The following is a 15,103-nucleotide window of genomic DNA, read 5'->3' on the forward strand; positions in this document are numbered from 1 at the left end:
ATGAAATGAAGTTGGCAATACCTACCGTCCAAGGCTCTGAGGTTCAAACGGGCTCCTTGCACTCAATAAAGAGGTACCATTCATACGAGTGAAAGCAGAATGAGTTTTATAGATGCTTACCTCTCTCAGAGTTGGCTTGCCAATGAAAAAGTCTGTGTTTTTGCTGCTTTTGGGTGGGTTGAACTTGGGATTCAGAAAAGCACATCCATTTGCGATGGCCTCCAGGGGAGCTGGGCCTTCGTACGGGAACCCAAGACCAACAAACAGCTGTAAGACAGAGAAGCACACCACATGTAAACACATCGACCAGGACTGGCATCCCTGGCTCCCAGGGGTCTCTTCTGGGCTCCATGCCTGTGCAGACACCTCTGAGACTGGGAAGTTCCAAGGCCCTGGGGAGCTGGGGTGATGAGAAGCCAGTTTACAAGAGGACCTGAAAAACATGACCAGGGACCTTGGCCCAGGAAGGTGTTCAGGTCATTAGGAATTTCACTTCTCTGTAAAAAAAAAAAAAGTAAAGGAGTAAGTGTCGGGGTGGGTAGTTGAGCGGGTTGGGAGGTAGGGGTATTCAAAGAAGAACAACAACAACAAACCTCAAGACTTAACAATAATCTTTCTGTAATGCAACAGGAGACATGACTGGAAAAACACTTGCTTAACTAAACAGAAGGTTTCTTCATTGAACCAAAGGAACAACAGGCCCTTTCAGGGATGCTGGGCACAGGGACAGAGAGGTCGCTCGGCAGTGTGATTGCAGTTCACATGGAGCTGCTTGGAAATGATGGGAGGTCAGCAAACATGGGTTTTCATAATGGGGTTTTCACTGGGGGACATCAACATCTTGGTTTTTATTTTCTTCTCGATGTGGGGAGAGGGTGCAGAGCTGTGACTGGGCAAGGCTTTCCCTCTCCAGCAAGTAACCCCTGAGTTGTCCCCACAGCAGACAACAGATGGCAGCAAAAACACATCTCAGAGTCCTTGTAGAGAACGCTGCGGCCCAGAGCCCCCGTGACAAAAGGGACTTGCTGCAGTTCAGTGGCACTGATTCCTGAGACCAGAAATAAAGCATCATCGCATAGAAAGGCCTCCCTGTGAACCCGCCTCCCAGGGTGTTTCACATCGCTGGGGGGCTGTGCGTCCCGACGGGCAGGGTCTGAGTCTGGGCTTGGTGACATGTGAGATCTCCCTAGCCACATGAAGGAGCTGCTCCTGAAACCTCTCCAGTCTCTGAGGCACATCCAGTGGCAAAGGACAACTGGGCCCCAGCGCCTCCTTTCCTTCTGCCATCACATTGGGGAACAACCACATGGCCAGGCCCCCAGAGTGAAGGAAGCTGCTGGCTTGGACATGGCTGGATGCCTGATTCTCTTCTCCTGGGTCCTCTCCCCAGCCATCCTATCTCTGCAGCTTTAATTGAATGATGATTTGGAATGGTTCTGTCTAGAGAGCCCTGAGTACAAGCTGCTGGGTTCCCCAGGCAACACTGGAAGATGAAGCATATATGTGCTGGGCACCCGATTCCAGGGCTTAACCCAGTGTGGCCCACGTTGGCCATACTGAAGAGTCAGGAAGCCCCCGCAGGGAATTTTCTGGGGCAAGAAACTAAAATCTCAGGTTTTCTGGAGAGACATCCTATAACTGTATGCTCTTTTGCACAGAACAGTGTACTGAAGTGTTTTGTTGTTTAGGAAGAATAACCTTTCCTAGCTTGTAGACCTTGAGATGATTCTCAGAGACATCCACAGGGGAAGGAACTGCGGAGGAAAAGCTTTGAGAAGCCAGCTGAGCTCCCTCTGCTGGTGGGGGTCATTTCTCCTGGAGCAGAAGAACCAGAGACACAGAGGGGAGGGAAACATGGTAGCCGGATCCTGGAAGCTGTCTGGTATGAGGGGCACCATTTGGAGGCCCCAATTTTGGGTCTTATTATGTAGCTAACTTTATTTTCTTGGGCTCCCAAATCACTGTGGATGGTGACTGCAGCCTTGAAATTAAAAGACGCTTGCTCCTTGGAAGAAAAGCTATAACAAACTTAGACAGCATATTAAAAAGCAGAGAGATCACTTTGCCAACAAAGGTCCGTCTAGTCAAAGCTATGGTTTTTCCAGTAGTCATGCATGGATGTGAGAGTTGGACCAAAAAGACAGCTGAGCACCAAAGAACTGATGCTTCTGAACCGTGATGCTGGAGAAGACTCTTGAGACAAACCAGTCAATCCTAAAGGAAATCAACCCTGAATATTCATTAGAAGGACTGATGCTGAATCTCCAATACTTTGGCCACCTGATGCGAAGAGCCAACTCACTGGAAAAAACCTTGATGTTGGGAAAGATTGAGGGCAGGAGGAGAAGGGGACGAGAGAGGATGAAATGGTTGGATGGCATCACCGACTCAATGGACATGAGTTTGAGTAAACTCTGGGAGATAGTGAAGGGCAGGGAACCTGGCATGCTGCAGTCCATGGGGTCCCAAACAGTCAGACATGACTGAGCAACAACAACATGTAGCTAATAGGAGTTAGACCGTCAGAAAGAACTTATGTGTACAGGGTATGGCCTGTGCATGAGGCTTAGGGGTGGGGTACAACTGACAACAGTAGAAGAAATGAAGGAACTGGCGGGAAGATCTAGTTCCAAGACATCCCAGCTTCATTAAACATGAAGAATCCAGGGATACTATCCTTGAGGCTTTTGATCTCTGTGATCTGTCACCCCAGGCGGATTTAGGGGAGGAGGTGCCGGCTCTCCAGGGAAAAGAGGACCTCTATCAGGCTGTGGCTGGACTCAGGAAAGCACAGGGCTTCCAGATCCTGAAAGATGCAGACAGGGGTCTCCATTGGTTTAACCAGAGACCACAGTCTTTCCTAACCTCTGAAAATCAGGGCCTGCCATGAAGCGCTGATACTGTCATCAACACCTAACTGCAAAGAATAACTTTGGAGGAAATGCAGGAACCACAATGCTTGTCTATTTAAATAGAAAATCCTGGAAAAAGAAATTTAATTAGCTCCTCAGACCTACCAATCTGAACCCATTAATTAAAAGGATTTGAGGCTGTTGCTTAATGGACTCGAATGTGACCTAGGTTTAATTATATCTGAATAACAATTTGCACCATCTCTTCTGCCCTGCTGGCCACTGAGTATCTCAGTACACATAAAATAAACACTTTGGGCTGACTCTCCAAAGCCTCACCAGTTCATAATGAATCTTAAGCAAATACCACACAACTTCTTGGCAATGAGTCTTCGTCACATTAATTAGGATTGCAGGAAATGCACTACTTGCAAACACCAAAACAACAGTTCTTTGTCCCTTCTGTCAACAAACAACTTTTCTTCTTGCTTCCTGTGTCCTCATTACCTGTGATGTTCTAATGCAGCAGATGTATTAAGGTCAAATAGCATACTTGAGGTTTGAATGACAAGAGGACAGGCAGAGTCTGTCACCACCAAGGGCATTCTGTGAACTTGTGAGGGCTTATGGTCTTGCCACACACTGGCACTTAACCACACTGAACTGCTTTTCCCCCAACTCCCCACTCCCCCATCATTCTGCCCACTTAGATTTCCTTAGCACAGGAAGAAGAGAGATGCTGCAAGAATGCATTCAAGTGCAAAGGCTCAACTCAGGAGGAAGCAGCATGTTTTATTGATACTTCATCTTGTCTTCAGAAGCCTAGACTGTAATGAGGATATTCCAGATGACAGAACATCTCCATGGCTGCAGCTTGACTCCATCAATGAGCGTTTCTAAATAGAGCTCTAAATTACATGCTCTAAAATTTAACTTTTGAACTAATACTAAGGAAGAGAGAACAGATGAAGCTCCAGGACTGGGATGTCCCTAGGTATCAACAGAGTTCAGTTAAACTACTCAGATTTTCACTCTGTGTGAAAGGAGGAACGAAATTGTTTTAAACCCGTAAGTGAAGCAGTTGACAAAGAATCCCTTAAGAGCAGATAAAGGTAGTTCTTAGACATCAGTGCAGGTATGTGGAATCTAGAAAAAAAATGGTACAGATGAACTTATTTGCAAAACAGAAATAGAGACATGGACGTAGAGAACAAACATATGGACACCAAAGGGGTGGGAGGTGGGAAGAATTGGGAGATTGGGACTCACATATATACACTATTCAGTTCAGTTCAGTCGCTCAGTCGTGTCCGACTCTTTGCGACCCCATGAATCGCAGCACGCCAGGCCTCCCTGTCCAATACCAGCTCCCGGAGTTCACTCAGACTCACGTCCATCGAGTCAGTGATGCCATCTAGCTATCTCATCCTCTGTCGTCCCCTTCTCCTCCTGCCCCCAATCCCTCCCAGATTCAGAGTCTTTTCCAATGAGTCAACTCTTCGCATGAGGTGGCCAAAGTACTGGAGTTTCAGCTTTAGCATCATTCCTTCCAAAGAAATCCCAGGGCTGATCTCCTTCAGAATGGACTGTATAAAATAGATGACTAATGAGAACTTACTCTATAGTACAGGGAACTCTACTTGGTGCTCTGTGGTGACCTAAACAGGAAGGAAATTCAAAAAAGAGGAATATATGTATATGTGTGGCTGATTTATTCTGATGTACAGCAAAAACTAATACAACAATGTGATGCAACTAAACTCCAATTAAAAAATTTTTGTTTGCTTTTTTTTTCAAAAGGTAGTTGTTAGGCAGATTCCATGGTTGTGGTCAGTTTCCAGGCTCTCTCTCTCAAGTGGAATATCCAGGATAACCCAAACCAGGAGATTGCATGCCCAACAGACACTTTTCTGACTTGTTTTCATTAGCGAAGTTGATGAAATCACTCAGGATGGAGTCTGAGCAACCAGTCAGCCTCAGTTCATCCAATAAATAATCAACACAAAGTGATCAGGACAACAAAGCTCTGGAGTCAGGTCGACCAGGTTCCTAAGCCTGACTGTATCATCTCCTAGCTCTGTAACTGTGAGAAATTGTTATATGCCTCTCTCCATGGATTATCTGAGGTCCAATGATAATGCATTTTCTCTAGTTACAGGTCTCAGTCAAGGTAACACAAGCTCTCTGAACCTGTCTCTTCATGTGTAAAATGGTTGAAAGTAATAGTGCTTTTTTCATGGGGCTGCTGTGAGGATTCAAGGAGATATTTCACAGAAAGGATGTATTCCAAGGTTTGGTTCTAGTGTTTAGTGAACACTGACTGAGTTCAAACCCAAGTTCCACTTGGTACCCCTATGGGCCACATGCTGTGGCTAAGTCTTAACTTGTTTACCTTTCAAGATAATGATTGGGAATCATTATTTGGTAACAGGTGTCCCTTTTATATTTTTAAAAAGAATCCACACAAGGCTGGGTATGGAGAAATTTTATTTTCCTGATAATTGATGCTTTCATGTAACCCAAAGGGTCTCTCTCTGGACATCTGTCTTTCGTTCAGTACTGAAAGAAGAGACAACAGTGGCCAAAATCTCTCCCCTATACATTTAGCTACTCCCTCTCCCGATCTCCAGGATTCCCTGGTGGCTCAGATGGTCAAGAGTCTGCCTGCAATGCAGGAGGCCAGAGATCTATCCCTGGGTCTGGAAGGTCCACTGGAGAAGGAAATGGCAACCCACTCCAGTATTCTTGCCTGGAAAATCCTATGGATGGAGGAGCCTGGCAGGCTACAATTCATAGGATCACAAAGGGTTGGATATGACTGAGTGACTACACTTTCACTTTCTCCTGACTTCCATAAGCCCCTAACCCATACTACCTTAAAACTGTCTCCTAAAGATCCACAAGGACAAAGGAGACAAAGGCAATATTTGCCAAACAGGTTTAAGTGCCTAAGGTTAGTTGGATGTTAAATCCAAGTCCGTTTCCTGGAGAACAGCTCATTGGGCAGACTCCCAGACTATGCCCAGCTACTTACATGGCCTTCCATAAACAAAACAAAACATATAGCAACATCAAAACCACACGATTGGTTTGTACAAAGTCTCTGCACTTTGGTCATTTGGAAGCCCCAGCACAAAATCAAACACATCACAATTTGCACTGAAAATCCACGACTTTGAAGACGAGGAGTTAACAGAACATTCAGATACACGTACAACTGCAGATGCTGACCATCTTCAACTGTGCCTGTGTGAAAGGTCCACATAAAAAGGCAGTTCAGGTGCGTCTCCTTGGAGAAGCCTCCCCCGCGCACCTCTCTCACCCCAATTCCATGCCAGGCCAACCACTCAGCTCTCAACAGTGAGGAGGCGTCACAGGCCTGCTCACTACCACAGGAAGGTGGGCTCTATACCGAGGTCAGAGGACTTTAGTGATGAAGAGAGAATTCATGGAAAGGGCTTAGCACAAGGAAACGTTAGAGAAAATGGGTGCAAAACCCCGTGGTCACGTGTACCATGGTAACACGAGCCAGTTAAATGTGTCACAACTGGCTCCTGCCCCCCACGTGGGCTCAACTTGGTACTTCCCTGATGTCACCAATCACAAGGCAACATTTTCCACAACCGAACGGCTGACCCTGCGTATGAGGGGTCCCACCCAGTAAGGTCTCCTGTTGGGATCACTTTTTTTTTTTTTGCATTATTACTCCTCCTACCTGTGTACTTTTCACACAGTTAAGTCACCTATTTACCTGTCTGCCTCCTCTGCCACAGTAGTATCCTCCTGTAGGCACAACTGCCTTCATCAGATCCAGAAAGCCTAGCACAAGTCCTGGAATATATTCTTTACTTCACCAACATTTGTCAGATAAATGGGCAAAAGAATAAATATTGCCAGATCTTCCAGCAATCGAGCATCTCTATAAGGAGAGGACGAGCAATTTTTGTGTGCTATTTGTGTGTGAGGAGGTACCTTTGTTCTTGAAGTCCCAGAGGTTAACTGAATCCTATGTCCAAACATTCTTCATTTTACGTACATATGTGTGAGGGGAGGGGAGAGGATGGAGTGTGTGTGCATGTGTACATAAAATACTCTCCATCCAGTTAAGAAAATGGCTTTTGGAACTGGTCACTTGCTTGACTGCTTGAGGGTAAATATTTCAGTATCTGAAATAGACATAGAAGATGGATTGCTCCATCAGTAAGCTCACTCTTGGGCTCTCTCACAGGGCCTGGAGATGTGGGCATAGCACAGACAGACAGGCAGGCATTGGGTATCAGAAGGACCTTGTCCCCTTCTGGGGAGATATTAGAGATCAAGGCGCACGATTCTTGAGAAATGCAAGAAATCACTCCTAGGGGCATGGCTCCAAGATCCCAGATGACTAGCGGACTTCTCTTTGTCTCCTTCATCATTCTTTATACAGTTACCCGAAGGCCTCTACAAGCCAGGCCCTGAAAAGGCATCTGCCAACAGAACAAGTGGAGCCCTTGAATTCTCCTGGAGCTCTGCAAGGTGTCTGTTCCATCTCTGGTCCCTGGACAGAGGTTGCCTGGAGCCCCGGGTGTTTGAGAGAGCTTGTGCAACCACATCCAAGCTCGTGGGATGAGCCACAGTTGACTGAGGAGGCCAGACTCAAGGATGGATTAGAGCAGGGACAGAAGTGCACACTGCCTGTCTTCCAACCCTGTCTAGGCTTCTTGGGGAGCCCCACAGCTAAGCTGCTGAGCTGACCTGGTAGGGAAACAGGGCCGTCACACCCTACCAAGGGCTGGAGGGGGACATGGCCAGAGGTGTGGGTAGAAAAGGCACGTGGTAACAGCAGAAGCAGCAGCTGCTACTTCCTCTCCGTTCACACAGGCACAATATGTTCTCGACTTTCACTGTCAGAAATGGGGGTTCCTGTTTGGGCTCACTCCAAATGGTCCTCCAACCCAGTGAGGGATGTGAATGCCCCATTTCATAAGGAAATTCCCCAGTGAGACTGAAAGGGGGGTATGTGGGCACAGGGAGGTGAAATTTGGGAAATGGAAGAAAGAAACCTCAATAAGAGAGATGGGGATTGAGGCTAAAAATTAAAATGTGCCACCCCGCTCAGCCCTTAACTGCTGGTTTAAGTTGCTCTCCTGGATTTTGCTGGCCTGAATGGCTTGTCTATAGTCTTCTGATACATCATGAGTTCATCCACATGTATATGCCTATTAGAAGAGTCTTCCATATTCAACAATTTCCCGGCTCTTTGAGCCCTGACATGAGGGTGACACGGTCCCATCCTGTCTCCATAGGCTCTGTGTACCTGGGCCCCTCTTGGCACACCAGGACAAAATTCTGCTGAGCAGACGGTTTCCTGGCTTGATGCAGAGATTCAAAGATGGTTCATAAAGAAAAATAATGAGTCAGAAGCTGATTATGCATCCATCATTTCAATCTGTGTCTAGACCTTGAGGGGCACCCGACCCACTTCCCGCTCTCATAACAAGTCTGAGGAGCACGCAAGTCCCATTCATTCCACGCACATTTGCTACTTTGCATCCCCAGTTCTCCACTTTCGATGTGGATTGGAATAAATCGCTTTTAAATTGCTCAGAGACACTGAGGAAGGAGTTAGAGGCAGAAAGGGTTATAAATGCAAAGCCTGACTAGTCTTTAGTGTCATTATTCCAAAGCCCAAGATTCATTCATTTCACTGCCTGCTGCTGTGTTCTGGGTATATGGGGAGGCTCAGAGATACACTGCCTCATTTTCATCGCATTTACCAACTGTTTTAGCCGTAATTCTACTTGGAGAGCTTTCATATGTGCTAGTCAGAGGAACAAGCAATACAAAATGGGATCAGCGACATCCTCTGAAGGTACCAGTTTTTCAAGGATAAATAGTTGCTCTTGCACTCAAAATTCCAATGTAATCCTTGGTTCCTGGGCAATATCTTATATCATGGCCCAGGCCTTCCAGACCCCCTCTCTGCTCCTCCCTAAATATCAGGGACCCCAGCTTCAGCCTATTTCCTGTTCTCTAACAAAGTAAGTGGATGGTCGGTAAGGAAGGGTTCTTTTAAGATTTACAAAGCTGAGTAAGGCATTAGTGCGGCTAGGTTAACAGAAGCACGTGAGACAGTGACGACGGAGAACCAGTGCTACCAAATGTACTTTTAAAGGAGCTTGAGCTGTTTCCACATTCTGAGGTGGGGGAAAGTAAAATGAGGCAAAAACACTGCCGCCAAAGAGCCCTGACATTTCAATGCACCCAAATGTCCTCCTAAGACAGAAGGTGAACGCAAAGTCAGCAGTACAAACCTGTGAGCACACTTCACTCTGGAATGGCTCGCGTCATCAGCCTGCAGATGACCTTGTATGGAAGTAAAATCTTAGGCAAACCAGATCTTTGGCCAAGAAGAGAAAACTATCAAATGAATGTATTCACGGCACCATGCGCATGACTTGGGAGGTAACAATGTTCAAACGCAGAAAGGAGATGCAGATTCTTTCAGCTGGTGAGAATCCACTGAATATTCTTATGTTGATGTGTTTATTCATTAGGATGGTTCATGGAGGGCCTAGCAGAGCTTTCACTTGCTACCCCCTCACCAAAAGAATACCCAAGTCACGGTTATCTCCAGGGTGACCTCAGTGACTGCGGACAAGCCCAACTCCGTAGTCTTGTTTCCTCCCGTTTAGAATAAAGTTAATAGTAATACCTGCCCTGCCTGCCTCTGCTTTCTTGTGAGAAGCAAACAGGACAGCATTTGTGAATATGCTTTCCCACACTGATGTATCAGACACACGGATCAGAAATGCTGTGATGCCACAGATGCTCGTCCACCCAGCCTCTGTCCTCTACCCTGGAAATGAAAATGCAGCCAGCAGGGACCAGCACTGAACAATTCACTGTTGATAATGTACTTCCCTCGGCCTGAGGAAACACTCGGGCAGAGATCATACTTGTTTCTTTGCTCTTGTATCCTGTGTGTGATGCCTGACATGCAGGAGCTGCTTGAGATATGTGTGTAAAATTCACAGTTTATTTTTTTACTATTTTGTTTGTAAAATTGGGGTATAGTTGCTTTACAATGTTGTGTTAGTTTCTGCTGTACAACAAAGTGAATCAGCTATCCGGGTGTGTATATCCGCTTCCTCTTGGACCCCTCACCACACCCCACCGCGCTCTCTAAGTCATCACCGAGCACGGGGCTGAGCGCCTTGTTGCTACACTGTAGGTTCCCACCAGCTATCTACACATGGTAGTGTATGCATGTTAATCCCAACCTCCCAATCACCCCATCCCCACTTCCCATCCAACATGCTCACATGTCCATTCTCTACGTCTGTATCTCTATTCCTGCCCTGCCAGATAGATTCATCTGTACCATTTTTCTAAATTCCACATATATGTGTTAATTAATAAAGATGATTTTCATATGCATTGTTATTTTATTATCTAACAATTCTGCGGTTATTGAATATTCTGCGGTTTCAATTCTTTTATTATCTATAAACAATTCGCTGTAGCCTGATGTATCTGTCTTATACCTGTGATGCTATTGTGTTCAATACTATAACCCTTTAATGGATTGTAGTGTTTTACCTAAAGAACGTGCAGCATTTTTAGGCAGCCTTCAGGAATCTATGTTATAAACGTGTGAAAAGGTAGTCTATCTCGCTCAAAAAATGAGAAAAGTATGAACACTGACAGACTATATAATATCTGCGGAGTCATTTTGGCTGTAACCTTTAAAACTAAAAACGTATATATCCTTTAGTCCAGCAATTTCTGATAGGGAAAGATTTTCAAGATATATTTATACATGTACATAAACACACATACATATTCATTCTGGATGTTTTCAATACTAAATATGTTGGATTAAAAAATAAAAGATTCATAAACATGAGGAATATATCAAAGTGCCAGCCAACCCTTAGAGGTTCAACAATGATCTATTTGCAGGTCCCCTAACTTCACTGGGTACATCCAGAAAGGACAGAGATTGCCAAGAGGATGCCCTTATGGTGTCAAAACTATGCTCATCATGCCACAAAAATGCCTTCCATTGGTGGCTCTCCCATCTATTCACACACATAAACTGAATTCTACATCTGTGACAATCAGACCCTCAGCTCCTTGTCAAAGTTTATCTTCCACTATTTCCTGACACAGACTCACTGGGTTGGTCTCCGGACTCTCCTGAATGTATCATCGCCACCCTTGCAATCTGACTCACTCCTGTGTGTGCCAAATGCCAGGTGCATCCACACCCCACCCATCTTTCATTTCTCACACCTTTCATGACGCCTCCTCTGCTCCTTGAGCCACCAAGACTCTCCCCTTATCAGAACTTCTCCAGTGCCCAGCACAAACTTTTTGAACAAGCAAATGTGATGAACCACTAACAGAGGTGCCTGGGGAGGTGGGGGAGTTGAGCACTGCAGGCTTGCTGAGAAAGTTGCTGCTCTCTGAGAAAGGGTGACAGCCTCACCTTTCCTGCTTGTCACTGTTTCCAGCCCCTAACTTAATGGCTGGCACAAAGTAGGTCCTCAGCAGATAAGCCTTCAATGGTAGCAACCTCCTTCCCCAATTCACTACCTTTTAAGCTATAACTGGTTTAAAGTATCACTACCCAGAAATGACCAGAAGATCCATACACCAATGGAAATAAAGCATGGAAGATGTCGATCCCATTTTCAACACCAACAGAAAAAGCCTCTGCCCAACATCATGGATGCATTTTTATAACAACAATGAAAAACTCACCTTGGTTTCTCGGAGAAGAAACTGCAAGTCTCGTCCGCTGAGGATCCCGTGGTTTTTCACGTAACTGGGAATGTTCTTCGTGCTGGAGCCGTAAACAGTCGCGTGTACTTCCGTGTATGTGTGGATGATGTCCAAGTAGACCTTCTTATTCTACAGAGGGGACACAAGGAGAGGGCGTTTCTCTTTTCATTCTCATAAAAACCTGTCTCATGGCTGGAGACCACAAAGGCAGGAGTTCTTAACATGGAGACTGCACAAATTTGGCAATCCAACTCATAAAACTTCTTTTAAAAGTAATCTGACTGGATTTTAAGGGCAAAAAAAGTCACATGGATGCTGTATAACTTTGCAAGAAGAAATATATTATATAGTGACCTACTACTGAATACCAGCGACGGCTCGAGGCTGACTGCTCTGAAGTACTGTCCTCGCCTTGTAAATTACCAGGGATCCAACACTTTGCTTTTGGCTTGTTTTCCTTATGGGGGAGGAAGTTTGGGGGAAGGAGCACAGAGAAGGCAGTCAGTTGGACTGGAATACTTATCTGGAGATGGTAAGCTGTCCCCGAGGAACACAAACATCCCCAGCTCTTGCCAATATTTCTAGTGATGATTAACTTGTGTTGTCAGAACTGGATCCCACCTAATTCAGATCATGGGGAGATGAGCATTTCCCACAGTATACACTGATTGACTTGGCAGATAGAGATAATGAGAACATTCAGGTAGACAAAAGGTGGAAGAAAGATTGAATGTAGACTCAGATGAGTCCTGAAACATTCACGAGTAGTCTTACTTTTCTTAGAGGCAAAACAGAACTTCTCTCTGTTATTCGTGAGCATTGAATTTGAGGCACATTTTCTAAATCAAAACCACCTGGGAGGAGGAAGTAGGCTCCCTGTCCCTCTTCACGTTTCTGTGTGACTAAGTTATAGAAGCTGGATTCTGTGGGTTGTCCTTTGAGGTGTTTTTTGGGGGGACATTTGAAAGATTCAAGGTCTGTAATGTTTTCCAGTTGTAGGAGAGTGGGACAAGGTTTTTCCCGTTTGAAGCCTGTTTTCACACACTCCAGGCAAGTATAATAATCGCCAGTTTTGTGACTCAGGACCACAAAGGACCTGGGGTTGTGGCATCAGCGGCCACTGAGCCCCTGATGGGAAGCAGCAGCCTTGGGGTGGGACCCGCACTCTGACCTGGGGGGGGGCAGCTCCCCCACCAAGCCGGCATCCTGAGCCCTGGTCAGTGTCTGCCCCTGCTTTACCACTCAGGGAGGATATTACAAAGCACTCAACTTTGGGGGATACATGTTTCAAATCAGGCATCCAAAGTCTTCATGATAGAAAAACAGTACACTTCACAGTCTCTATTTTATGCACCGAAGAAATTTGTGCGGGAATAAGCAAGTCGACCTTGCACCCCACTGTATGAATAAAATAAACGCTCCAACTGAAAGTCTAATTTCATGCCATGTTTGGTGGGGCCGGAAAATGCTAAATTCATTACTTGAGAGATGTATACCCTTCCATTCGTGCAGAGGTGACTAGGAACAGTTTACAAACCATGACTCCCACTCACAGCTTGAGCCAAATTTAGGATCACCTTCCTGGTGTGAGTAAACAGGAGGGGGGTCTATGACATAGTTTTTGTGCTAGAAGGACCTGATCACTCCTTCTCAGGGGTTCTACCCCTCTCCCCTAGGCCTTGCTAGGTAGGCAGGGGCTTCTGTAACCCTGGCCCACCCCCTGCCACTGCTGATGGGCCCAGGTGTGCCTTTCCTGAGGGGGACCCATCCCCAGGCTGCCTGCCAGCCTGGGACAGAGTGGTCGGACTCAGGAAAATGAGCTGAGCCAGTCGGGACCCTTTCTAGGGGGCTTAGATCCTAGTCACAGAGAGATGATTGCCAGATGGCCAGGGGCTTTAGAGCACCAAGGTCATGTGGTGTTGGAGTCTGGGCAATTATAGACCAGATACAAGTCAGCTGCCAGTTCTGGGGGGTGGGAGTGGGAAGGGAAACAGGTAAGAGCTGGATGGAGCAAAGAGAAAATAATAAGAGGGACCTAGAGTGATTGAGACCTAGACATTCCTCCTGTAAGAGTGACAGGGAAAGGGCACAGCGGGGGAGGTGGAGGGGGAGGAGGGAGAGAGAAAGGGGGGAGAAGGAGGAGCAAGGAAAGAGGAGGAGGAGGGAGAGAGAAAGGGGAGAGGGAGGAAGAGAGACAGATGGGGGAGGGGGAGACAGACTGATGAGGGAGAGGGAGGGAGGGGAAGCGGAGAGTTAGAAGAGGGCATGAGGAAGGAAGAGCAGAGGGACAAAGCGAGATGGGGAGAGGAGTGAGTGAGAAAAGAAAGCAGGGAGACAGAAGGGAGGAAAGCAGGGTCAGAGGCGCTTCTGGGTACCACCCCATCCGCAGCTGTTCCCTGCCCTAAACCCCCAGGTCTTTCTGGATCCTTACAGTAACAGCACCTTCCCAGCACTTGTTTGTATCTGGGCCACTGCAGGGAGATTCCTACCATCCAAAAGGAGGTCTGCTAGGACATCAAGCTGGGCTTTTGGCAGGGATGGGGCTGGGTTGGGGACGAGGTGGGGGGCAAGCATCCTTCCTTTAATAAAGCAAAAAAACACATTTCCCTGTGAAGAACCAGCTGCTAACTAGTGAGGATGGACCCACAGCCCCTGACGAGGTCCGCAGTAAGCCACAAAGGAGAGCAGGGAGAGATCACCCGGGTCCTAACTTGGAGAAGAGCACTCACTGGGTTCCTGGACCAAACGCTGGGGAAGGGAGCAGGAGGAGACAGGAGCTCTGCCACTCATCCCAGAAAAGGCTGTGGTGCCTTGAAGTTTCACCAGGCGGTAAGTTTAGGCAAATACGAAGAAGTATTTGCCAAGCTCAATAAAGTCTATGAATTTATTAACATGAAAGCATGGTAAAATCTGAAAGCAGAAGTACCCTTCAGAGATGATTCTGTTAATTTCACAACAGGTTCTGAGCGGGAAAAAAAGTTTTCAGACATAACCCTAACCTTCCAGGTTGACAGGACAATGAAGAAATTTCCATCTCATGTTGCCACTTGTTCTGAAGAAATCAGGTGAGGGTGAGCCACACTATGGATTCCAGGCAAAGGAATTTGAACCACGAATGCTGAGCGCCCTGGCCCCTCCCTTCCCAAGTGAATGCTCACCGGATGCCCAAAGAAGCATCTCCGTAGGCTCCCAACCACTGTTTGAATTTGAGGTCCAAAAATCCAGCTGCCTCCTGTACCTCTCCATCTGTGTTGCCACAGACACTTCCAACTCTTAATGGGTCAGAAAGGGAATGCAGTGCCTGACTTTCCCAGACCAGCATCACACTGCCGCCCGGCTCCCCACCCTGCCCCCACCCCGCCCCCCCGCCCCCAGCTCCTGATCTCAGTAACTGGCATTATCTGCTAGCCAGTTACCAGAATCACACTTGTCATTTCACTATCAAATTAGTCACAAAGTGCTGCTGATGCTGCCTTTGTAAT

General features: G+C 46.6%; 1 protein-coding gene across 50 annotated transcripts in view; it reads right to left on the reverse strand.

Annotated features, from left to right (window-relative positions):
- The window catches only part of MGAT5 (alpha-1,6-mannosylglycoprotein 6-beta-N-acetylglucosaminyltransferase), a 398,003-nt gene that overhangs the window by 46,482 nt on the left and 336,418 nt on the right, over window positions 1–15,103 (reverse strand). For all 50 annotated transcript variants that reach the window (XM_055572802.1, XM_055572785.1, XM_055572804.1 and 47 more), the window contains 2 exons: window positions 11,601–11,750; window positions 121–267 (listed from right to left, as the gene is read on the reverse strand). In XM_055572802.1, the coding sequence (XP_055428777.1) occupies window positions 121–267; window positions 11,601–11,750 (297 nt within the window). The remainder of the gene's footprint in view (window positions 1–120; window positions 268–11,600; window positions 11,751–15,103) is intronic.

Source organism: Bubalus kerabau, chromosome 3 (assembly GCF_029407905.1).
Source record: "Bubalus kerabau isolate K-KA32 ecotype Philippines breed swamp buffalo chromosome 3, PCC_UOA_SB_1v2, whole genome shotgun sequence".
NCBI classification, from domain to species: Eukaryota; Metazoa; Chordata; class Mammalia; order Artiodactyla; family Bovidae; genus Bubalus; species Bubalus kerabau.